Source organism: Coptis chinensis, chromosome 2 (assembly GCF_015680905.1).
Source record: "Coptis chinensis isolate HL-2020 chromosome 2, ASM1568090v1, whole genome shotgun sequence".
Lineage (NCBI taxonomy): Eukaryota > Viridiplantae > Streptophyta > Magnoliopsida > Ranunculales > Ranunculaceae > Coptis > Coptis chinensis.
In genome coordinates, this window is record NC_141457.1 from 13,404,018 (window position 1) to 13,431,119 (window position 27,102).

The 27,102-nt window shown below is 38.7% G+C and overlaps 1 protein-coding gene and 1 long non-coding RNA gene across 4 annotated transcripts; both read right to left on the reverse strand.

Annotated features, from left to right (window-relative positions):
* Positions 1 to 5,781: 5,781 nt before the first annotated feature.
* LOC147514983 (uncharacterized) lies at positions 5,782 to 19,531 on the reverse strand. 3 transcript variants are annotated; one of them, XR_015213326.1, is made up of 4 exons: positions 19,288 to 19,531; positions 18,098 to 18,178; positions 6,109 to 6,421; positions 5,782 to 5,983 (listed from the first exon to the last, which is right to left on the reverse strand). It is a non-coding gene; the product is annotated as an uncharacterized LOC147514983 (long non-coding RNA). The 3 variants fall into 3 exon arrangements; XR_015213325.1 differs by lacking the exon at positions 19,288 to 19,531 and having other exon boundaries at positions 18,098 to 18,232; XR_015213327.1 differs by lacking the exons at positions 5,782 to 5,983; positions 6,109 to 6,421 and adding an exon at positions 6,720 to 6,943 and having other exon boundaries at positions 19,288 to 19,517.
* Positions 19,532 to 20,053: 522 nt separating this feature from the next.
* Positions 20,054 to 23,076, reverse strand: LOC147514984 (small ubiquitin-related modifier 1-like). The gene is made up of 3 exons (XM_086594428.1): positions 22,786 to 23,076; positions 20,547 to 20,696; positions 20,054 to 20,433 (listed from the first exon to the last, which is right to left on the reverse strand). Exons 1-3 carry the CDS (start codon positions 22,858 to 22,860, stop codon positions 20,341 to 20,343), a joined length of 318 nt encoding a protein of 105 aa, XP_086450554.1. The 5' UTR covers positions 22,861 to 23,076; the 3' UTR covers positions 20,054 to 20,340.
* Positions 23,077 to 27,102: the final 4,026 nt, after the last annotated feature.

Sequence of the window (27,102 nt, forward strand, 5' to 3'; positions counted from 1 at the left end):
TTTTACTCCGCACCATACCAACAAAATGTCTCAACCCATCAGCTCTCATTCACAAAACTCATTAATGTATCCGCGAAGGGTCTCATCCCCTTCACTTTCACTCTTCCAACTCAACATCTTGTCCGTGAAGGGTCTCATCCCCTTCGCACTTACTCCTAGAACTCTAGATCATGTCCATGAAATGTCTCAAGCCCCTCGCTCTTATTTGTAAAACTCACCATCATGTTCGCTAAGGATCTCATCTCATCCGTTCCTCTTTCGCAGACCTCATCATTGTATCCGTGAAGGGTCCCATCCCCTCCGTTCTCATTTGTAGAACTTAACGGTATATCCGTGAAGGGTCTCAACCTCTTCTCTTTGGCGCCATGTAAAACTCCACATCATGTCCGCGATGGGTCTCACCCCCCCCACCCTGCTCTTTGGCTTAGAGGCAACTTATTTTGGCCTAAGCTTGATTCGGACACTGCAGTCCACGAAGGGCTTACACCCACCCCCCCTGCTTTCTGGCTTAGAGGCAACTCATTTTGCCTCAAGCTTAATTTGGACGCTGTGGTTCACGAAGGGCTCATCCCTCTCGCTTTCTAGCTTAGAGGAAGCTCATTTTGCCTCAAGCTTGATTTGGACACGGCGGTCCACGAAGGGCTCATCCCCCCTGCTTTCTGGCTTAGGAGTAACTCAACTTTATCTCTACCCACACAAGAGTAGACCAAGTATCCTCTACTAAATATGTGAGGACAAATTCTCAAGGCATTAAGGGATAATAGTGTATGTAAGGGGGATTTCCCGTCATTGGATAGATGACACGTGTATGGGAAGTAACCCTGGACTATAGATGTCCAAAATGAGACGAGGACCATCAGATCAGTTATGCGAATAAGTGATCTCGTGTTTAGCACGAGTGTTTAGTAGGCATATGCCAGGCATGTGACTGGCCGCCTCTAAACATAACAGCTCTCCAAGTCATTAGGAACTGAAATGGACAATTCCTGAACTGAAGGAAAATGAAGAGGGCGATCTTTGATGATAAGGAAGGAATTATGATGACATATCTTTAAGAGTTACCTTTTAGATATAATCTTTCCATGTACGACGGGACATTATGATCAACAAGGAAACCTGCATCTAGTAAGATATGGTCTAGATTTAGACTTCCATAAGGGGAGGATTCCTAATAGGAAGGTAGAGTCCAAAGATGGAAGGGAACTCACAAGCGGTGAGGACAGCCTTAATCCTAGGACTCTTAAAGCTCTTTCTATATAAACCATAGGGATTCGCTCTTAGGAACTGCGCAAAATAGGGTTTGATTCTCCAAAATAAATAAGGAGATACGTAGGCAGCTATAGGTGGTTCAACCCTGAACTCAAAATCATCTCATCCCTTCTCTACCAAGTAACAACTTTTAGATCACAAGGCACAGAGGAAGATCAGGAGATACTCGAAAAATCTCCTACAGTGTACATGTATGTAACTTAGTGCAAATATATCATGCTATTAATGTGAACTGTAAGTCACAACTACATAGAGATACCAGTAGACTTCGAGGTTCCTCGTATAGCTAGTACGGGGCCCGACCCCGGTCTTACTCAATGCTATATCATGCAATAAACATTTAATGCATAAAGTAAGCTCTTTGATGGTAATATAATGTATGCAAACAAGGTAGTAAATGAAGTGAGATGGATCCATCTCCCCATACCAGCTCAAACTCTGCTCGGTTCCATGGTACTGCAAGTCTTTCTCTTTCTCTATAACCTGAAACTTTCATGTTTGAGTGTTGTACAAATAACGCGTGAGTTATAATGAAGAACATTCAGCAGAAGTGTATGTATACAAGAAATAACAGTGATCACATGCTTAATACTATGTACAATCCGTCTTACCCTGAGGTGTACGACCATGTTACCCATCCGGGTCTGCGGACACCTAGATAACTTAGAGCTAATAGGTCCACGAAATATCACGAGGTTTGGGGACAACCCTGCTTTATCCCTACATATATCTCTACCAAAGATGGGGACAAGACTTATCTGCCCCCAGTGTAACTCTGGTTGGCGACTAAGCCACTACTCGTCCGACTATTATGTACATGACGACAAATTAAAGGAGTTACCTGCCGTGGTATGTCTCTGCACCTCTTTTGTAATCATCTTACCATTTGTATTTGGACGCGCTAATCCGTCAATCTCAGTCCCAAACTCTGGATTTCCTTGTTCCTTTGTCTCGAAACTTCATAGTCGTAGATGTCTACTAATGCCTCTTCTGCCTTCTATGGTTGTTGTACTTTAGTCTAAGAAGAATGTTAGAAGCTTCTACCAGTACGGATCAGACTATTCTGAGTACCACCTCTTGTCTTGGGTTCCTCCGGATTTCCGAGTTATTCGTTGCATGCATTTCACCTTCATATCACTATATTACCTTCATGAATGACTCCCTTTTTCACCTGTACACAGAACAAACATCTTTATACGCGTTTCGCCAAACATTCTTTATGTACTTACTTTGGCTGTGAAACAAATTATGATTTCTCTAGACTTTATGTGGAATCCAAGGTTCAATCTCCAATACATACAAGTAACTCAAGATACAAAATATAACATTAGCATTTCTAACCCACACAAATTGAGTGACCAGATGTAACCAAGATCTTGGGTTTGATCAGCATGTGCAACATGCGCAAAATCATCAACATGTAGTTATAAACTCCTACCATATGACAGCTAAAGCTCCTGGTTTCCCCATGCAAACCAAAAACATAAGTGCTCTTCCTCCCTAGAAGCAAAATAGTTAGTGCAGGCATAAATAGGCAACCGTTCTCTTCATGACAAACTAAAATTCGTTACATCTACTCGATCTGGAGAACCCAACCTTGACCGAGACAAAAGGCGGAGTTTCTTTAAACTACCAACAAGCATAGTGGTATAAGTAAGAAGTAAGGCACTGGTCAAACACAGATCACACACATCGTTAGATATTTTTCTGTCCAAAAACATCAATCTAAGGAAAGACATTTGAACCTTAAGATACCCAACAAAACATCTCAAGAGAATGAGGGTCTAGTTGTCCCTAACAAGTAGCGCCTGTACCACAAACAAATTAACTGGTTTTGTGCTGCGGAAATGATCAATAAGGAGTCAATAATTAAAGCATCCTGTTCTCATGGGCAAACTTTCAAGTTACACACTTTTTTGTACTACATTAGCCCCAATGTCGCATCCACAAAGTGAATAGTAAGTTATATAATCAGCCTCTTTATATACATACTGGTAAACGCCGTGACAGTGTAATATGGGCATTATAGCAGACCTATACGCCTTGTTTTCTTTCCTCAAGCTGTAGCCCTTGAACCAACTTAACAAGGTATGTCTATCTGGCTCCATAGCACAATACTAATTGTTAATCTACTTGGATTCCAGGCTCACACTCTAATCATTAATCTAGGCATTATATGCTAAAAACATGTATATGCCTACTCATCCCAATCATACCAAGCTATATCATCGGAATTTTAAAAGGGATATGAGAACTTAGCTTGTTACTTGGAACTTGGAAGTAGTGTTTTCTTCTGTCATCGGATCAAGGCTATCCATACTCTTTTTCCCGACGACCAAGCTCCCTTTCCTTTTTGTTATTAACTGCGAACAGATTGTCTCTTTCAGATCTTAGAGAAGCTTTGTATCAATTCATTCAATTTGGTCCCTCACTCTAAACAAACAAGCACACTACAAACAAAAGTTCAATAAGAATTTTACTCAATGTCTTAATATATAATGATGAATTGACTACGGAAGTGGAAGAATCTCATTCGGTTGCGGCTATTCTTGAACCCCGTGAATCTGCATAATTTCACCTCTCGTTCCCACAATCAATTCGCACTTACTGATTTCAGTGAAGTAAAGACGTCAAGATATAAGCTTGTGGTGCACCGAGCAGTTAGCCGTCGAAATGTGGAGCCTTTTCGTTGTAATTTGCACCGACAATGTAGAGTATCAACGACAACCACCTTCTTCACTCCATCTTCTCCACCGATCTGTCATGCCTAGAACTCCCCACAGACGGCGCCATTTGTCGCACCCAATTACGCGACTAGTATTAGAGCTCTATGTTTTATCGGCTGCACCAACATCTTAGGTTGCCTACGTACCCGTTTCAGGATCAAGCCGCTGTAGTTCACTATTTTCTCCTCCCCCTATTATCAGCCCCCCCTCCTTTTCTCCCTTTCCTCTCTTTAGGTTTACCTCAGGACTATAGTATGGTCTTGGACCTATCTCTTGTCCAATACCTATATGATCCATCTATCAATATGGCTCATACATGCCCTTTGAAATTTTAGATATGGCTATGCCCGCCAGTCCGCCAGTCCGCCACTGACTTGCAAGTTGCAACACATTTTTATATGTAATTCCCTGATTATGTAAATGTAGTGCCGCCTATTTATAGCATGGAAATATTTAGGTCATGCACAATACAGCCCCAAACAATACTCGCATTCTGTTACACTACTCTTCGAGCTTCCTCTAGTACGAGAAACAACTGCTCACTTGTGAGTTCTGACTATTGACTTTGTGAGTTATATACAGAAGCACATTCATCTCTAAAGTTAAATTCTTTTTTAGACATATGTCCGTTAACGGACAGTCCGTTTAAGAGAAAGCCTGCATATACCCATGCTTTATTTCTCTGCCAGCCAATCTCTAGTTTGCTCTGCGATTCCCAGCTTTTCGGATGCTTGAGATCCCAGATTTTAGAAACCATTCCTTATTAGCATTCTTTAACGTAATGTTGATACCACACCAGCTTAGTACATCATGCTAAACACTAGAAGAGTATGCACAATCAAAGAATAGGTGCAGCCGTACAGAGGGATGCTCTTGATATGCAGAGCTAATAGTCTTGTAGGACATAACAGGGAGTTATGACTTACCACTTGCCTATCGATATGCCTGTTGCAGATAGATGGAAATTGGCTGTCATGTTCGCTCTTCCTCTTGTGTCACTGTTGCGTTTGACAGACCCCCTGTGAAAATCATTTCCATCCTAAGGCAGGTGGATCCTAAGTGCACACAAGATTTTGGGGATACCTTTAAAGGTAATTCTTATGCTCTGAAATTACTAGCAGATTTATTGTCTATGCTGTCTATTACCTAGTACGTGCACGAGCTGATACTATCCATACTGTGTTAATATTATGTTGTTTCTCCTCTTGGATAAGCAATTGTTTCTCCTCTTGGATAAGCAATAAACCCTACGGTCCACCCATAGTCACTTTACATATTGAAGTTCGTAGTGATTCACCTTGAAAAGCCCTCGTAATCAGGCCTCTCTTAAACGGATTGGACAACTTATTTAGTGTCTTAAAGAGTTGTTCAAGACACTAAATAAACTGCGTCAAGACACTATATAACATGTCCGTAAGAGTAATACTTTGACAGCCGTTTGAAATAGTTCTGTTTATAACCCCACCATTGGAAGATCACATATTCACATTGGACACAAATATCAAAGACAAGTTATTAAGAAGAGAAGCGGATGCCAAAAGAAAATCTGTTTAGACCATTTCAAGAACAATCTTGCGTACGTCAATGTCCAAAAGAAACTGTGTACATATATCACACCAGAAAAAAAAACTCCATTTTGTTGTTATTATTGATTCTTTTTTTTTTGTTGTACTCAAATCCAAGGTTAGATATTCATCATTCATCCATCCAATTTTAGCAAACATTTACGTTTGAGATTGATTAGATACTGAAAAGACAGAAAACAGAGTCAACATGAGTCTCCCCGGCTACAAAGCGAATTAAAACACTTGCTTTTGAATTAAGATCGTCTTAAGGCTTTTAGATATAAAACAAAAAACATATCTTATTCAAAAGCAGAACTTGCCAATTCCATACAAAGCTAATGGTGTTTTTGTTTCAAAATATGGGAGAGTAGCTCCTGCTGCCACCCCATTGTTCGACAAAAGCATCAATCGTATCTCCATCAACTGTTACCACAACCGAAAAAAAAAAGAAAAAAGAAAAATCAATTAGAAGCTTTAGAACACTCGTGTTGTAATTAAATAAAATTTGAGACAAAAGATAATAAGGAGACATATGTAAAGAGATGTACGTCATCAGTATACTGGTGTCCCCGAAGTCGTTTACCATCAATCATGAAACGCAGTGAGTTGACTTCTACTGACCGTTCCTTACAGTAAACATCCATGAGCTTCTGCTGCGGAACATTACTCTTGATCGTAAAGGACACTTCAGTCTGATCCTATAGACAATCACAACATTGTCCAAATATTCAGCCAAGATTCAAGACTCTTTTACCACATCTACGAAAGTTTAGAAATGTATGGAATGTTTCTTTCTTTTCCTTTCCACACATGTCCACAGAGGAAGATTGCCTCTCTTACAAATATCAACAGTTGTTCCTCCTACAAAATTCAAAACAAATATAGATGCCGAATGAACAAAAAATGGAACTGAATTTGCTTCACAAATATCTTTTTTTCCCAAGAACATGAGATTTTGAATTAACTCAGTTGTGTTTCCACTCCTCAAGAAAATGGATGTCACAGCCTGAATTTCTAAACAATAACAAAGTGAATATTTGAAATATAAATATCTCAAACATCACTAGGTTCACTTGTTTAAAAACCCAGACTATGACGGAGGATACTACACATACAAACCCTAATAGCCATGTCATAAAAGAAACAACTTAAAATAAAATAATCTCGATAATTATCCGCAACTTCTTTATTAAGATAACATCCTTCCAAATAAAATATCAAACAAACTCTCAGAATAAAATTCCTCACTACCATGTTCTCATGCCATGAAAAAGGTAAACTACGTTATTACATCATTCCAATAGGAATCAGACCTAAAAGAAAACTAACGGACTGCTCCAGGTAAGAATCCCAATCACACACCGCGGTTCCACTGCCTTCCACCTATGTTCCCAAGAACACACCCACGTTGCCAAAACAAAGCAAACATGGGTTGACAAATTGAATTTGCTGGTATGAGTAGACTAAATACATATAAACATTTCAAACTTTACTTATCCAACTAACACTTTAAATCTATCATAACCTAATCATTCTCAGCTTGGAAGACAGGTAGTTCCCTCATCTCAACCGGCATAGTTTCTTCCCAAGTAAAACTTCCATTTTATTAACTTCTATTTTATTAACTCATTCTAATAACTCCTTTTAATATCTAAATAATTGAATTACACTTACCGATGTCCGCCGCTGTATAAGGGTAGGACCGCGTCCCTGCAAAAATATTATTAAGTCCTACCCTCCTGCAAAAGAAAGTTAGAACTTGTATATAACATATGTAGATATCCTATATGGATTCAAAAGTAAACCCAAGCACACTCGTATAAACAAATTCATTTCTCTTATCAATTAATCAATTACTTTTCTGATACACCCACCCTTTAGTACCTACTCCACGATTTGCACTCCACACATTTGCCAAATCACATATTCCTGTGTGCCTCTCCCAATTTGAATACCACAATATCATAGCCATCTCCGGGCTTTCATACACATATTTCACACCTCTTTGGGCACAAAAACTTCGGTCATTCATGGCACATTCAATGAATACCTTAGGTCATTCCCCGCATTCAAGGAATACCTATCATATCACTAACGGGCCATTCATGGCACATTCAATGAATGCCCGGGTCATTCCCGCCACATTTAAGAAATACCCAATCCTACATTCCCGTACACCTCAAGGAATACAACTAACCCTTGGCCCGAATACCTTAGTTCCTCTTTAAAGGCGTCCCTCATCAATCCCCGGTCATTCATGGCACATTCAATGAATACCCGGTCATTCATGGCACATTCAATGAATACCCTTATATAACACTAACGGGCCATTTATGACACATTCAATAAATGCCCACCTAACATATGACTTCATCGGTCATAAATTCAATTCCAAAACTTGAAGTAGAGAGTTCTAAAAGGGTCGCGGTAAGTTTTGTTTACGATTATTGTATTTTTATTGCATAGATTATTTCAGAGAACGTGGAATATCTTGATTCAATTATTTTTGGTTTACGCGTTATTAATTTCATGAATGTATAAGTGTCATAACGTTGTGTATCGCAAAAGACTGAAAAATCACAAAGCAGTAAATACACATACACAAGTATATTTATAAAGGTCCTAGCCTAAGGTCAAACACGTTAATAGTCCTAGACTTATCCTATTAGACCGAATCATAATTTTAGGAAAAAGTCAAATTTTTGGGTCAACTGGTCAAAGTCAACCCTAGTCAAAGTCAAAGTCAAAGTCCACTCTGGTCAACAGTCAAAGTCAAAGTCCACTCTGGTCAACAGTCAAAGTCAGAGTCCATAAACTCTTCTAACCCAAAGGCCCAGAGTCTAAGGCCCAAAAATAAAAATCCAAAAGTAAAAAGATATTAGCCCACACGATTTTGGCCCAAGCCCAAATTCGTTTTTGCTACTGTTCATCTCCTTCCCTCATTCAACTTCCAGCCACCACCGACCACCACAACAGCCACCACAGGCCACCTATAAACAAAAAGAACCCAGCGGTTCCACTCCCCTTCAAAAACCCAATCTGTCGATATCCAAAAATTTAGATTTCCTTATACTGCGAAAATCTCAAACCGACGCCATTAATGGACCTCCAAGCTTCAACAACACCTTACCACCCATCGAAACATTCAATCACCCAATCAAAAAGCAAAACCCATCATACAACATCAAAATCCAACTAATACATTTCCAAATCATAGACTGCGATTTTATTTGGGCCACCATTAACGCTTCTTCTCCAAGCTTCAATCCGCCCTACTGTCCAGCCCCCAATCAACCCTCAACAACCAAACATCATCCCACCAACATCACATCATAATACACATTATCGAGTTTCAATCAAAATAGTTCAAGGTATAAACTGACGATTTCTTGGTTATAGCTTTGGTCGCCATTAGCGACCTCTTTAGAGCTCCAACAGTTCAATAAATTTAGTAATTAAGAACAAACAATCTATAACAGACAGGTTTTAACAATACTCTAAGTTTTCTTTACCCTACGACAGACAATACGCAGAATAACAACAGTGGAATGAGCAGAAAACGGACGGCAACACTGTAATACAGTAAAGCTAAAGTTATCCCCGGGTATCGACTAAAAATGAAAACTAAACTACTCACCGTTTTAAAACCGAACAGCCCGAACAGCTCCCCGAAATCGAAACCCCAAAAGCCCGACGTCTACTGTCACGCGAAAAGATAATCTTCCTCGTTCAAAACTTTTTCAGTAAAACTCTCCCTTTTTTTTATCTCAGTAAAACTCTCCTTTTTTTTTCTCAAACTCTCGTTTTGTTTTTCCCTAAAAACTCTACGTGAGAAACCCCTATTTTCTAGTTTTTATTTAACTTCTCAAAAAATAAGGATAACTCTTATCTAGTTATTTACGGGCTTTTATCCGTAACTACTGGATATCCTATCTCTATTTTATCTATTGCATTATTATTATTATTATTATTATTATCTTTATTATTATTAGGAAAAATAAAATAAAAGACGGGGTGTTATAATATACACACCTTAAAAGGATCTCGTCCCGAGATTCAAGGTAGAGTGTCAAAGAAAAGCTCAGGGTGCATCTGCCTTATCTTATCTTCAAGTTCCCAGGTCACGTCATTTTCCCTTTCACTCCACTGCACTTTTACTAAGTTTACAATCCTCCTCCTAAGGTGTTTCACATCCCTATCTACTATCGTGATAGGCCCCACTGTAAAAGTTACATCATCGTTCAACTCTAGCTCTGCTGGCTGGACAACCTCAGTAGGATCTTTCACACATTTCCGTAGCATAGACACGTGGAAGACATCATGAATCATCGCTAAGTTAGGCGACAAAGCAAGACGATACGCCAAACTACCAACGGAGGCTACTATCTCGTATGGTCCAATATATCGTGGACTCAACTTTCCTTTCATGCCAAACCTCATAACTTCTCTCATAGGGGAAACCTTCAAAAACACAAAATCGCTTCTGAAAAAACTCTACCCGTTTCCTCTTCAAATCTGCATAACTTTTCTCGCCTACTGCGGTTTGTCTTAATCCTTTCTCTAATGACTTTAATCTGTTCAGATGTCTCTCTCACTATCTCAGGCCCAAGCAATACTCGGTCTCCCACATCTGCCCAACAAGCAGATGATCGACATGGACGCCCATACAAAGCCTCAAAGGGTGCCATACCAATGCTCATTTGAAAGCTGTTATTATATGCAAACTCCACCAAAGGTAAATGTTCCTCCCATCCTCCACCAAAATCCATTACACAAGACCGTAACATATCTTATAATATCGATTCACCCTCTCCGATCGTCCATCTCGTGCGAGGATGATAAGCGTTACTCATCACCAAACTAGTGCCCATAGCATCTGAAAACTCTTCCAAAACTTCGGGAAGTGAACAAAGGATCTCGATCTGAAACAATACTCACTGGAATCCCATGTAAACGACCACTTCCGGATGTACAAGGAAACCAACTTATCGTATTTCTCTACGTGCGTCAATAGGAATGAAATGAGCGGACTTAGTTAGACGATCAACAATAACCCAAATAGATTCATTACCTCTCCGAGACTTAGGCAAGCCATCAATGAAATCCATAGAAATGTGCTCCCATTTCCACATCGGTATCTCTATTGGCTGCAATAATCCAGAAGGCCTCTGATGCTCTGCCTTAACCTGCTGACAAGTTAAACACTGAGAAAAATATTCTCCGACATCTCTTTTCATTCCTTCCCACCAAAAGGTCCTCTTCAAGTCTTGGTACATCTTCATTCCTCCAGGATGAATTGTAAACCGAGAACGATGAGCTTCATATAATATTTCCTTCTTTAACTCTGCATCATCTGGTACACATAATCTCTCATGAAATCTCAATCCTCCATCGGAATCCTTTACGCCCAATCAGACGGACAATCATCTAAAATATCAATGACCAGATCATCCAACCGCCTCAAAAGAAATCGGTCTCTGTGTTGCATGGTAATCACTCTACTGAAAATCACCGGCCTAACCTCCAAACTGCATATATACCCCTCATCTGTATCTGGTGTAGTCCGGACGTCATAAGCTGCTATGGTCTCTAAACTCTTCCACTCTTGCACCATAAGAGTGGTCAAAACACCAGGCAATCGACTAAGGGCATCCGCAACTACATTGCCCTTGCCTGGGTGATACTGAATCTCGAAGTCATAACTACTTATGAACTCCATCCATCTCTGCTGTCTCATATTCAACTCTTTCTGTGAATAAAGATACTTCAAACTCTTGTGATCTGTGTAAAACTCGAACTTCTCACCATATAAATAATGTCTCCACACCTTCAAAGCAAAAACCACTGCCGCTAACTCTAGATCATGAGTAGGATAACGTCTCTCGTGTATCTTCAACTGTCGTGAAGCATACGACACCACCTTCTGGTCTTGCATTAACACACAACCCAAACCAGTTCCACTAGCATCTGTAAAAACCACTAGCTTTCCGCCTCTAGTCGGGATTACTAGAATTGGTCGTGAGTCAACCTCTGTTTCAATTCTAGGAAAGCTTTCTCACAATCATTAGTCCACATAAACTTCACATCTTTCCTAGTTAACTTGGTGGCGGAGCTGCAATAAGTGAGAACTTCTCAATAAATCTCCGATAATATCCAAATTAACCCCAAGAAACTTCTAATCTCGAATAGCGGTGGTTGGTTGTTTTCATTCTTTCACTACTAAAGAACCTTCTCGTGGTCTACAAAGAATCCCTTCACTAGATACCACGTGTCCCAAGAAACGAATTTCTTCTTCCCAAAAATGGCACTTGCTAAACTTAGCATACAACTTCTGTTCCTGGAACGTCTGCATCACTATCTTCAAATGCATCTTATGTTCTTCTGTGTTTTGTGAATACACTAAAATGTCATCAATGAAAACAATCACAAATTTATCAAAAAAGGGCCTGAAAAGACGATTCATTAGGTCCATAAAGAATGCGGTGCATTCACAACCCAAAAGGCATCCTTAAAAACTCATACAACCCATACCGAGTTCTAAATGCAGTCAAAGGAATACTCTTCTCTTCAACTCCTATCTGATAATAACCAGTCCTTAAATCAAACTTCGAAAATATCTTAGCCCCTTTCAACTGATCCAACAAGTCATCAATCCTAGGAAGTGGATACTTATTTTTTATAGTTACCTGGTTCAAATCCCTGAAGTCAATACACATCCTCAAAGTACCATCCTTCTTGGAAACAAAAATAGCAGGCGCACCCCATGGTGAGTTGCTTTCGGTTAAGTATGAACACTGGTCATACACACCTTAAAAGATTCAAACCCATATACTCAAAAGATATGGTTATGCCAAAACAAAAACACTAAACATTAAACTCTTACCCCTTCTTGAGTAATTCCTCGACTTGCACTTTCATTTTAGATCCAATAGCTTAGGTGCCAACCTCAGAAGCCGACTTTGAAACCGGTGCGGTCCCCATAACAAGTCTATCACGAAACTCCACCTCCCTCTTGGGTGGCAACCACGGAATCTCCTGAAAAACATCTTGAAGTCTCTCACTACTTCCACATCAGCGATATCCCTCGTGGGTATCTCATATGAAACCATGAGGAAACTAGACATCACCGAGTCCTCCTTACTAACACAGGTGTGAATCAACCTCGGCATGCGGTGTATTCACTATAACCTCCCTCCTCGCACAATCCAAGGTAACATGATAACACGTCAACCAGTCCATACCAAGTATGAAATGGAAACCCTCAAACCCCAACACGATCAAGTCTACCATAAAGACACGGTCTAAGAAACACAACTTAAAACCTTTGCACTTTCGTCATATAAGGTAACGAGAACCTCCTAATTGTCTCAACACACAAGGGCTTAGATAAAGGGTAGTTTTAAAACTTTCTTTCTCAACATCTTGACGAGATATAAAGGAATGTGAAGCACCCGAATCAAACAAAACTCTGAATGTAAACTGAGATGAACTAAAGGTACCTTCAACATTCCCAGGTCCTGGCATAGTTTTTTTTTTTAAACTTTAAGCTAGGGTTAGGCTGACCCTCACCTGTATTCATCATCCAACTTCGTTACATATATGGTTCCTCTTGCATCCTCCTCAATGAAATTATACAACTCCCCTACTATTGGAGGACCAACATACACAATATTACAGCCATGGTCAATAGATAGGCCCGACTAGGTGGTCGGCCACTCTGTTAGACTCCCTAAAACATCGAGAAAGTACAACTTAACAACTGTGGACGCTATATCTAAAATATGGTTTAGCACATCTTGACGGTTCCATGGCGGCTTGGCTCAAGCTTGTTACTCATTTGTCTTTGCTTGTAGAGAGTCCGATGCCACATCCACTTGTACCTGACCTATTTCCAAACATATACTCAATCCAATCTCGATGGCCTTCAATTCTTGGAAGAGTCTCGACCTCTCTCCTCCACTACCGATGAATGCTCTCAATAACTCACCCTTACTATTTCGATTGCTCCCCATGACCCGTACCATTATCTGCAAATGACCCCATCTCAGATTCAATTTGAATCTATCCTGTTCGGTGGTTCCCGTGTACAAAACTGTTGTGCCGCGCTTTTAAACTTCACCGGATTCCGATATCACGAGTTAGCCTTCGGGCGACGTCCGTGTCCTCCATTTCCGATACCTTCACCGTAGATACCTTCTCATCTTTCTCGAATGCATTTCAACACTGGCGATCTTTGGCTACTATGATTGGAGAACCTCGTGCATTTCGGCTCCTTCCAAATCCCATTAACTATTGCACATATGTAACTCTTTATAGATTTCCACACCACGGCTCGACCTCGCAAAGTTTCAGCGGTGAAGACCATTCTCTATTTGAGCTTACGCAATCGGTTCAATACCCAAGACTATCTTAATGCCATTGATCACCTCTCGAGAGAAGGAGCATTCAAAGAAAAGGTGATTTGAGAATTCCCGACTTTTTCGACCTGGCAACAAGATGAATGTGTTAGAATCTTCTTGTAAACTAACTTTGTCTTGAGTGGAGAGATCGTTCGAGAATAATTGCCCGGCGATAAAAGGAATGACTAGGGATAACCCGATCGGCCCCATACCATACGTTGCCATCTAACCTTACCCCATGTCTTCTCGGGCGTGGTACGACCGTCGTGAATGATCCACTATGATGTGGTGTCCATACTACTCGATCTCTCTATATGTCGATTCACTTTGGTACTCAAGATATCTTCTCACGGTACCGCGATCGTATATTATTTACAATGTCATTCCGACTTCCATTGGTCAATAGCTCCTTCATTGTTGCATTGAGGGGAAGCATGATTTCAGCTACCGCTTGTGAATTGTGTAAGAGAGGATCTTTCCAATTTCTTTGCACCAAATGTCGTGCCATAAGAGTGTGTCTTCCCCATTTGAGATTGAATAACAGATTAGCTCTCTTGCTTCCTTTCGCACTTCAAGATATTAGCCATGACCAAGAACAATCTCGGGAATCGGCATAGTCCACAAGAATTTATTCTCCAACTGATTTCTCCAAATCCACTCGACCCGGCGCTTACTCTCTTTACTTGCGATCTTGAACAACACCCACAATCGCTCGCCGCTTGTTCCATATTTCCATAGTTGCATAGGCTCTAGCACGAGTGGTGTGATGCCGGTGCAATCGTTACTCATTGATGATTACCACAGCGGTAGGGCAATAACGAGATAAATGCCCCACACTGCTTACACTCCCGCAAAAGCCTTTCAGCGGGAACTATGGCTCGAGCATTGGTCTGCCGTGCGGTAAAAGTAATGATCTTTGGTCGATCTGGGAAGAGCGGGGCTTCGACCACGAAGGCTGACCACCACCTTCGACCATCGATTCCCCGAGGGTCTATAGCCTCGGTCGCCCGGTGGCCTATAACCACCTGGCGATGAAATCCTCCACGAAACCCACGGATGGTGGTCTCGAAACGGACCCTCGAGGGTATATCATAAGGCCTAAACCTATTCGGCTTTTGCTCTCTCAAAAGGCCTAGGACCAACAACTGGTATCTCACCAAACTTCCTCTTCCCCCTCGACTATCTTAGGGCTGCATTCTGCTCCTCATATCTCAAGGCCAAGTCCAACACACGAACAAAAATGTCCCCATCAAAAGGAATCAACTTGCTGGACAAGTGACTCTCTAACCCACGTATGAACTTTTGGTTTTTCTTCTTGTCAGTATCCACAAGATAGGGAGCAAACCTCGATAACTCATTAAACTTGGTCACATACCCGATCCACGGACTTCCCGTCTTGAGTCAACTCGAGAAGAACTGTTGAGCCAACTGCTCTTTTTCTTGCCTCGGGAATGAACTTACTCTCAAATCTAATCTTGAAGTCTTCCCAAGTCAAAGTTCTAGTGTCGGACTAGGGGTGAGAGCTTCGCCACCAAAACTTGAAGCGTGGAGAGTTCTAAAAAGTCGCGGTAAGTTTTGTTTACGCATTATTGTATTTTATTGCATAGATTATTTGAGAACGTAAGAATATCTTGATTCAATTATTTTTGGTTTTACGCGCGTTATTAATTTTATGAATGTATAAGTGTCATAGCGTTGTTATATCAAAAAGACCGAAAAATCACAAAGCGATAAATACACGTACACAAGTATATTTATAAAGGTCCTAGCCTAAGGTCAAACACGTTAATAGTCCTAGACTTATCCTATTAGACCGAATCATAATTTTAGGAAAAAGTCAAATTTTCGGGTCAACTGGTCAAAGTCAAAGTCAAAGTCCACTCTAGTCAACAGTCAAAGTCAGAATCCACTCTGGTCAACAGTCAAAGTCAGAGTCCATAAACTCTTCTAACCCAAAGGCCCAAAAATAAAAATCCAAAAGTAAAAAGATATTAGCCCACACGATTTTGGCCCAAGCCCAAATTCGTTTTTGCTACTGTTCATCTCCTTCCCTCATTCAACTTCCAGCCACCACCGACCACCACAACAGCCACCACCGGCCACCTATAAACAAAAAGAACCCAGCGGTTCCACTCCCCTTCAAAAACCCAATCTGCCGATATCCAAAAATTTAGATTTCCTTATACTGCGAAAATCTCAAACCGACGCCATTAATGGACCTCCAAGCTTCAACAGCACCTTACCACCCATCGAAACATTCAATCACCCAATCAAAAAGCAAAACCCATCATACAACATCAAGATCCAACTAATACATTTCCAAATCATAGACTACGATTTTATTTGAGCCGCCATTAACGCTTCTTCTCCAAGCTTCAATCCGCCCTACTGTCCAGCCCCCAATCAACCCTCAACAACCAAACATCATCCCACCAACATCACATCATAATACACATTATCGAGTTTCAATCAAAATAGTTCAAGGTATAAACTGACGATTTCTTGGTTATAGCTTTGGTCGCCATTAACGACCTCTTTAGAGCTCCAACAGTTCAATAAATTTAGTAATTAAGAACAAACAATCTATAACAGACAGGTTTTAACAATACTCTAAGTTTTCTTTACCCTACGACAGATAATACGCAGAATAACAACAGTGGAATGAGCAGAAAACGGACGGCAACACTGTAATACAGTAAAGATAATCGAAACCCCGAAAGCCCAACGTCTAAAATGAAAACTAAACTGCTCACCGTTTTAAAACCGAACAGCCCGAACAGCTCCCCGAAATCGAAACCCCGAAAGCCCGACGTCTACTGTCACGCGAAAAGATAATTTTCCTAGTTCAAAACTTTTTCAGTAAAACTCTCCCCTTTTTTTTATCTCAGTAAAACTCTCCTTTTTTTTTCTCAAACTCTCGTTTTCTTTTTCCCTAAAAACTCTACGTGAGAAACCCCTATTTTCTAGTTTTTATTTAACTTCTCAAAAAATAAGGATAACTCTTATCTAGTTATTTACGGGCTTTTATCCGTAACTACTGGATATCCTATCTCTATTTTATCTATTACATTATTATTATTATTATTATTATCTTTATTATTATTAGGAAAAATAAAATAAAAGACGGGGTGTTATAATGGAGTTGTGGAATGGAAACTCCGCGATGTTCTGGAAGTTGCTTGGGGTTTAAGGTTTCAATCCAGTCTTCCTCTCTGTTTTGGGGGTGACTGTCTCTTGACCACTTATTTAATTAGTCCCATGCCTACCTGTCTTATCTGGCAAGACGCCTCGTGAATTGCTGTTTGGTTGAAAATCATATATGCACCTATGGGTATAAAATGAAAGCAAATGTATAATGTGTGCCCAGTATACAGGATTTGGATTGAATGGAATGCTAGAAGATTTAGAAGCAGATATAAGTCTGCACTTGAGGTGCAGCAGAAAATTTTGAAAAATATGAAGTACTACTTCCAATGTCAGATTAAGGAAGCACAGGACATCGTGAATAGTAGGGTGTTCTTGCACAACTTTGGTATTCATGCTGTATTCAAAGGCAAGGAAGGGACTAAATGTAAATGGTTCAAGCCACCTGAAGGTTCTGTAAAGTTGAACACTGGCAGGGTGGTGGATCTCTGTCTGCTGAAGGAGCTGGGTTTGGTGCCATTATAAGGGATCATGAAGGCAAGGTTCTACTAGCATATAATGTTAACATCAAACAGCTCTCTGTCCTGTACCAGGAAGTAAGAGCTATAGAAGCTGGTCTTGAAGAATGCTTGAAGATGCACTTTTCAAAAGTGGAGATGAGTTCTGACTCTATCATAATTGTTAACATAGTGAATGGAAGGACTTCCTTGGTAATTCCGTAATATGTGAGAATCAATCAGACGTAAGATGCTTCTCTTGAACTCTTGTACTGTGCACCATGGTTACAGAGACACAAATCGCACTGCAAACTTGTTAATTATGAGCCTTAATTTAAGAGATCATGATGCTACAATGTTTCTTTTCTCCTCCCTTGGACAGAAAGTTACAAGGTATACAGAAGGCATAGAACTTAACTGAATATAGGTTGAGGTCTGCCTAACTCCAGAACCCTTTTCCAAAAAACAAAGAAAGAAAAGAAAAGAAAGAAAACTACCTAGTAGATAACAATCAGATTGACAGGATGTGCGTTGATATTGCATTTCTTCTGGGTCTCCTCGGACACTATTCTGCGTCTCTGTAAAAGATCCAAGATGGTGTGAGGCAATGAAAGAAAACAAGATTTAGTACAGTAAGGTAACCATATGATGGTTCTATTAAGGGCTGAAAAGTACAAGTTAAATTAAGCATTGCGAAATTGAATTACCAAATTCCCTAAGGCTATTCCAGTTGCTAGGTCTTAAGGCTGGCTATTAACTTTTAATATGTACTTGTAGTTCTTCACTTCTTCATACCCTGAAGTGCTTATTTACGAGTTACGACTTTATGTTATGCGGATGATATCATTGTTACATCTCGTTGATTGATAATACATCCATTTCTAGTCTCAAGAAATATTTGCACATATCAAGGATTTAAGGTATCTTAGATATTTACTCGGCACTGAAGCTGGTCGTTCCTAAATGGGGAAAGAAATTCACAGAATGTAGTCTAATAAAGGCAAATTGGTGACGGGAATTATGGGATTACTATACGTGCATTGGAGAAAATCTTGGATAGCAGATTCTCGGGATCAACTAATCTATGCTTCATTTTTAACTTAGTGTCATAAATAATCCAACCGCTTGCCCAGCAATGAAATCTATGGTATTATCACCCAAAAATTTGACCGACTTTGCTAGTAGCCACCTGCATCAGAGTAAAATGAGAAATATGACCACTTCTATTTATCGGGAAAAAAAAAATATGACACTAGACCAAGTCGTGTACTAGAAAACTCTACATGTATCATTCCGATCTCATTACCTCATTTATCATTTCCACTTTCCAGAATACCAGTTATGGACGCTACAAGAATGTATATATATATTAACGTAAAAAAGAAAGAATATCTGGGTGTGAATATGTGAAATGAAAACAATGGAATAGTAATTACTAATTAGTACAAGACTACAAGCCACTCAACCCATTTCTAATTTAATTTTAATCTCTAGTTAATTAGATTTTGAGAGATACCCAAATACATTGAAGTAAATGTTTGTTTTTAATTTTTTTTTTTTTTTTGAAAGAAGTAAAAGTGGATATCGTTTTTTGGTAATTAGTAAAAGTGAATATCCTATCCTAAACAATGCAGCGGAAACTTTATTTAAACAGAAGAAAAGACAAAAGGAAGAAAGAATATAATACCTTCGCAAATATTGGTGTATTTACAATGGGTTTAACATCTTTTTCCTCAGACATTTTTCTTCTTTACTTGCTTTGGTTTTCACTCTCAAATAAAAAGTTGATGAAGTTAATAAGTGACATTAACTGTTTCACTAGGGCATATTTAAGGGAGAGGATTAGAGGAAGGGCCCACCCAAGTTCAGTCTCTACCCATTTTTGAAGTTAGACGGAGCGCCCAAAAAAGCCCGCAGTTATAAATTTTCTTAAACAAAAAAACATAGCTCAAGTGCAATACCCCAAATCCCCAATGGATGCCCACAACTATTGACGTTCGAAACACTTTTTGTCGTTTTTTGAGTATGCGCAGTTCTCTTCTTGACTTCTTGTGTCACTAGTTGCCTTTGCCACGTGAGTAAAGCATTTCCATCTAAATTCTTGTGTACATTTAGAATTGAGCTAGCAGACTTGTTCTCTAATGCTGTGTATCACGTTTAGTTCTCTTCTTGTCCTACACATTGCACAAACTGATTCTGTTCCCTACTCGGTGTTTCGTATTATGTTGTTTCTCCCTCTACATTAATGGTTAATTGTAGATGGTTACACCCAGGGCCACTTAATATTGAAATTCGTATAAATGAACACTTCGGCAGCTGTTCGTAAGAGTTCTGTTTATACCACACCACTGGAGGACTTCACTCCACACAAATGTACACGATTGTAATCATAGAAGATATACCAAAATAAATTCTGTTTAGACCACACCAAGAACAATCTTGTGTACTAAAACTGTCCAAAGAAGTTCATCCTTCATCTCATAAAACATGTTAACAATATACAGTCAAAGAAACAAATTCGTTCATCCTCCATCTCATAAAACAATCCTATTTGAGATTCAAATGATTCAGTGGATACTTAGACGACAGAAAATACGATCAAAAACATTCCAACAAAACTAAATAAAACATTTTTTTCTGAAAATAAGATCATGTTAAAGGTTCATTTTCACCCTTAGAAACGATAAAAATATCTTAATCAAAAGCAGAACTTGCCAACGCCAACGCTAATGCTTTTGCTTCAAGATATGGGAGAGTAGCTCCTGCTGGGCTGCTGCGTGCCACCCATTTGTGCGTTAAAGACATCAATCATGTCTCCATCTTCAAATGAATACTATTACCACAACCAAAAAAAAAAAAAAAAATCAATTAAGGGTTGAGAACACTCCTGTCATAATAAAATGAAACGTGAGACAACAGAAAGTAGATGTGTATAAAGAGAAGTACATCATCAGCAGTCCGGTGTCCCTTAAGACGTTGACCATCAACCAAGAAGCGAAATGAGTTGGCTTCCACTGACCGTTCAAGACAGTAAGCATCCATGAGCTTCTGCAGTGGAACAGTTCTCTTGACTGAAAACTTCACTTCAATCTGATCCTATAAACAATAACCACAAAATCCAAGTATACAGTGAAACAATAGCTAATTAATTACATTCTCCTTTCTGGTTGTTGAATTGATTCGAAGTTGGCAAACAATGGAAAACGTCTAGCTCAAGCTCAAAAATACTGACTACTTAGTTCAAAACTACGATGTTCTAGGTCAAGTTTACTTGGAAAACGTTGCAAACACAAACACTAACAGACGAAGAAAACAAACACGTACAAGAAAGATTTTGAGTTAAGTTCTCTAAACTTACGTTTCACCCAGAATCAGATATGATTTGTCCAGATTGCATCAATTATCCTCGAAACTTATTTTCCACCCACATCAGTTTGCAACACAAGGTAAGGGGGTAGAAACTATCCTCCCCCCCCCCCCCCACACACACACACACCCTCTCCCACTAAATTATCAGAATTTTGAAGTTCCTTCTTGTTATAAAATAAAACTGGCAGGGGGTAAAGGATTAGCTACTACATCCCCCCTCCCAAGGTGGCAGAGGCAGGGTACGCCCTGGCTCACCCTGCATTCTTGCACAAAAAGTAGTAGTACACTAGTAGTTTTGGCAAAACTGAAATTTCCCCTATATTTCAAGGGTTTGAGCATACCCACTATTCCCGGAATTGTCAATTTTGCCTATAGTGTAAAGGCCTCTAATTTGTGGTGAAGACAACATGGATCTATCTGAAAAGAAAAATAACTCTATTGTAAGCTTGTCAAGTTACATGCTTTGCATACTCCTCTAATTATTATAAGCCATATGGCATTTATTAAGAATATTTGGCATTCCACATTTACCTGTTTATTATAAAAGAATATAAAAGAGAGAAAAAAAAAAGTACATACAATTAAACACCTTATCTGTAAATAAAAATAACGTTAATTAATAAAACAAACAATATATTAAACTAACCTACACAATTAATGATCTAATTTGGTAATAGAATATTTTTTGGTCATAGAAACTAGTACCCCCGAGTTGTGGTCCAACACTTTAAGAATATGAAATATTTGTTACCCAAACTAATAATCAATATTCAAAAATAGACAAAAGGAACTAACAATTGTTTGTTTGCAAAAAAAAAAGAAAATTGTTTGTGCTGCTCACTGGCTCACCCTGGAATAAATCTCTGGCTCCCCCCAACGCAGTTGTATAGAAAAAGGTATAACAAAATTTAATATAAGAAAATGAGGTTTATTAGCAGTTTGCACCTTCCCCATGCACAATTTATCTAAAATATATATATCACAATTTTAATGTTATTACTTGTCATAAAATATGGTAAATCAAAGCAAAGCCCAAAATATCGCTGATATATATTATTTTTTTGGTACACTGACATCAATATATCCGATATATATCCACCGAATATTGAATCTTTTTTTTCCGATATATATCAAAATTTCCGATATAAAACTTTATATCGCCAATATAACCGATATATGCGATATTTACAATATATATCATTTGACTTTTTTTACCATTTTTTAATATAAATATTTGATATTTCCGATATTTTACAATATTTTTTTACCGATATTTCCAATATTTTAAATAGTTTGGCCTGGTCACAAAAAAAATGGATATATCTGATATAATCGGTTTTTGGGTACACCGAAATATTCACCGAATTCGATATTTTGGGCCTTGAATCAAAGTAGCAGAGTAAATGATTCAAGTGTTAAACATTAAATTGTAAGATTGAGAGAACAAATGATCACTACTGCACTCCTGTGAAATTAACATAGTTGAGGGTCTATTATTCAATTGCTTACCCTCACCTCCACTTGCTGATCAGTAATCACTCCTTCAAACATTCTCTCATGCACAAGCATGCTCAACCAATACACCATAGGATAGATCAATGTAAGAACAGAACAATGAAAGAAACAAGCTTACTGCACACTCCAGTTTTACTTCCCTAAAGGCAAATTGTATTAATGTACAAAAGGATCTAAACTCAAAAAAAGAAAAAAGGAGGTTAAACTACAGTTTGCACTCCACCCACATTTATATGCAAGCAACTACAACACAATGCAGTAACGTAGTTAAAACTAAGAGACAAAAGATGAAAGAGTATACCTGAGCCTTCAGAGTCAGATGGACTTTACGAGACTGGCCAGTTAAACTCGGTTTCCTCTCGCTTTCCTCGGACATTTTTCTTCTCTTTGGTTTTTTCACCCAACTCAATCAGTCAATCTAAACTCTAATAAAAGCTAATAATGATTTTGACTGTTTAGACTTAAAAAGTTTAAATAAGGTAGACCAACCACCCAAATTCAATTCGGGACTTGCAAAAACTAAGTTCAAGCTCAATCCGATGGTTCCAGGGTTCTTTGGAAATGGGCCTGTGCCCCTAGTTCATATCCGGTTACATATAAACTCCCTTTTTTGTCCCGATTATAGCCCACCGCCCTAAGAGAATAGAGTCTATTTTCCGTATTTTTTTTACTTTCCAAATATGTCCTTCGCCGTCAATCACCTTTCACTCTTCTTTGAGAGCATTAACAATGGATTGTGTGAATTTACACATCCACATATAGGAGTCACATTTGTTTTTAAAAGAGAATTATACAATGAGTTTAATGGGTAAACAATCACATGCAATAATGAACAATCGAATCTATTTGCAAAATGTGCAAAAACAAGTGCAAAAAAAAAAAAATTGTGCAAAAACAAGTGCAAATTTCAGTGTACAAAATTATTCTCACATAGAAATTTTACTATGTAAATCAATCTTTTCATACAAATTTTCAATTTTCCATAGCGATTTATCTATGCAAAATTATTTTTTCATATAAATTTAGGGCCGCGGTATTGGCACCCCTATAAATGGGACTAGCACCCCTTTGACCAATTCAACAGTACTAGCACCCCTCCATTAAATACACAAAAAACGCTAACAGCAAGTACCTACCGCGGGATCACACAATCCACAACATCGGGTTGCCGCGAGATTCCATATCCCACGGAAAGTGGCTGGCGTGGGTTTAAATATATATATATATATATATATATATATATATATATATATATATATATATATATATATATATATATATATATTTTTAATAGCCACCATAAAAAAAAAGTTAGTTGCCGTAAGATGATTTTGTTTACTAAAATAGAGTTTTTGCTTGTATTAATTATCAAAACTCTTCTTCATTAATTTGATCACAAAATTTTCTTATAACATATGAAAATATTTGCCGCGAGATAGTAAAGTTATGGCTCGATTGTATATTTTTTTTGTCATGGTTTTGGTGTTGTTCTTAGAGTATATAAATAAACTTTAAAGAAGAAAATGAGGTATTCATATGTCGTGTGTCGCAAAATTTGAAGTGAAAGAAAACAAAAAACACAAAAAAAAAATGTCGCGGCAACTGCCTGTCGTGGGATATGCGATCTCGCAGCAACCCGATGCCGTGGATTGTGCGATCTCATGCGGTTACTTTTGCCGTGGGATATGAGATCTCATGCAACTGCTTTTTTTAATAGAACTATGGGCATGTGGGGTGTAAAAGGACATATAAGAAATAACCATTATTGTTTTACTTTTTGTCAAAGGGGTGCTAGTCCCATTTATCGGGGTGCCAATACCGCGCCCCTAAATTTAGTGCAAGACAAAAATTACACTATTATTTATTCATAGAAAAACATTGCAAATCTTAAATATAGTTTTTTTTTTTTTTTCTTTTGCTTTTCAAAACATTTTTTTTTCTTATAAAATCCTAGATTTTTCTGTGTTATAGTTTAGATTCGTTATTCTTTTAAGAACTATGTTTGTTTTTAAGAAGAAAATAAGATTTCAGATATAGAAAGTGGATGTTTCAGTTCAAAAAAGGGAGAAAAGAAGAAGATAGAGATTATAGGCGTATTTTGGTTAGAATATGTTTTATTCATTCGTTTTAAAAAATAGGGAGTTATAGTGGGTTTGCTCGCTAGTGGAGAGATTTACTTATAATTCGAATTTTGGATAAGGGAAATTAAATCTAAAATCTGATTTAAAGCCACAAGGCCAGGGTAAAATTGGTTTGTCCGAATAACATGTAGGAACGACTTAAGCACATTGTCATTAGAGCATCTCTAGGTGGTAGTATCACCTCCCAAATTCTTCAAATTTGCTTCCAAAATTCAGAATTTTCTGGAATTCCAACTCCAGGTAGAAGCAAATTGATTAAATCACTGTCCGACCACATTCTTGTTACGCAAATTTGGCATTTCGGAATCGCGAATCTTGAAACAAGTAGTAATGTCGCGCGCCATTGCAAATGTCGTCACAAATTTTTTTTTTTGACTTTGACCAGCACCACGCGCCAGGTGGTACTATCGCACGCCATTGCTAATGTCGCGCGAGTTATTATTTTTACTTTTTCAATTTGGTGCGACAGTGGGAATATCGCATGAGTTTTTTTTTTTCTACTTGGGGGCGACAGTGGTAATGTCGCGCGACAGTATCAATGTCGCGCAAGGTACGTACCCCTATTCCAAATTTGCGAATGATATTTGCGACCACTTAGAGTTGATCAAAATTTGCGTTCAATTTCTCCAAATTTCACCTTCAAATTTGAAGGAAATACTACCACCACCTAGAGATGCTCTTAATATTGTGCACGTTGGGTTATTGGGGGCCCATCTTTTAGAGAAAAATAAAAATGTTTGAAAAATAGTCCATGTTTTCAGAATATTTATTTTGTTACCAAATTGGAAAGCACCCACGCGGTTTCAGATTGTTGCCAACTTCGAATTGTAAAGTCGAGTTGTTACTAATACGATTTTGGAGTTGGTTTTCAATTAGGAATCCGAATTGGAACTTGGACTCTACTTTTATTAGACTTGAAAAATTAAAAGCAAGGGATGAATGTTGGGGAAAACGATACCAATCAATCCCCACTAAGATAACTTGTACTTGGACAATATACTACTCCAATTAAAAATCTAAATTTTAACTACAACCAACAACCACAACCTAAACTATGAATTTCGGGTAATGATATCTACTTCCACAAGAGCAAATCCTTTTATAAGTGTGAAAATAAAAGAAGATTACAATCACTCCTCTCAAGTCTCTCCAAACTTACTAGATCATTTTTCTCTCCTTACAAGCTTTTTCTCTTTGTAAGGGTTTCCTCTCAATTTTGGTTGCTCAGAAAATTGGGTTTCCTCTCAACTTCGTTTTCCAAAAACCGAAACTCTTCTATTTATATTGGGGTGAAATATCAGTGTAAAAACACATTCTCGATATTTTGGCGAAATATCGAAACCTGGTATGAATAGGCATGAGCGCGGGCGCGCTCTGGGCAAGGCCAACTCGAGCGTGTGCACGCCCTTTTATATTTCCAATTTTTCCAAACTTCCAATAGACATGTTTCGCGAGAGACTGAAAAAAAAACTATCTTCTTTTTTCAGGCAAGGGCACGGGTGCGCCTTGGGCAAGGCCAATATGAGCTCCTGTGCGCTCTAACTTCTTCACACAAACAATAATCCTTCATGCCACATGGTGAGGGGCTCACACCCAACAATCTCCCCCTCTCGAGCCATGAGGGGGGTACTCTAAATATTCCCGAATCAACAGGAGGAGTGTGTTACTATTCTGGTGGTAGCACAACAAACATCAAACTTATCTTTTGGTAAAACTTTGGTTATCATATCCGACCCGTTCTTGTCAGTATGGATCTTCTCAATGCACAATTGCTTCTCTTCAAGAACTTCTCTAATCCAATGATAATGCACATGTATGTGCTTGGATCTAGAATGAAAACTCGGATTCTTGCTCAAATGGATGGCGCTCTGACTGTCACATAGAACTACAAATTGTTTATGCTTTAGCCCTAGTTCATCAAAGAACCTCTTCATCCATAGAATATCTTTACAACACTCAGTGGCTGCAATATACTCGGCTTCTGTAGTGGAGAGGGCAACACATTTTTGCAACTTAGATTGCCAAGAAACTGCCCCCTACAAAAGTAAACAGATAACTGGAAGTGGACTTCATAGAGTCAACATCATATCACCTGCCATGTCTGTATCTGTGTAACCTTCAAGTAAGGTCTTAATTCTACCAAAACACAAACACACTTTGGAAGTGCCTTTGAGATATCTCAATATTCACTTAACACCTTCCTAATGCTCTTTACTCAGATTTGACAGAAATAGGCTTACAACACCAACGGTGAAAGCAATATCTGGTATTGTACACACCATCACATGCATCAAGCTGCCCACTGTGGATGCATAAGGAATCCTTTGCATTTTATTTTGCTCATGCTCACCCTTTGGATACTTATCTTTGGTCATGTGGAACTGGCCACCAAGCGAACAACTGACTGGTTTCGCTTGATCCATGTTGAATCTCTTCAACACCTTCTTAATGCTGCTTTCTTGAGAAAGTCACAACTT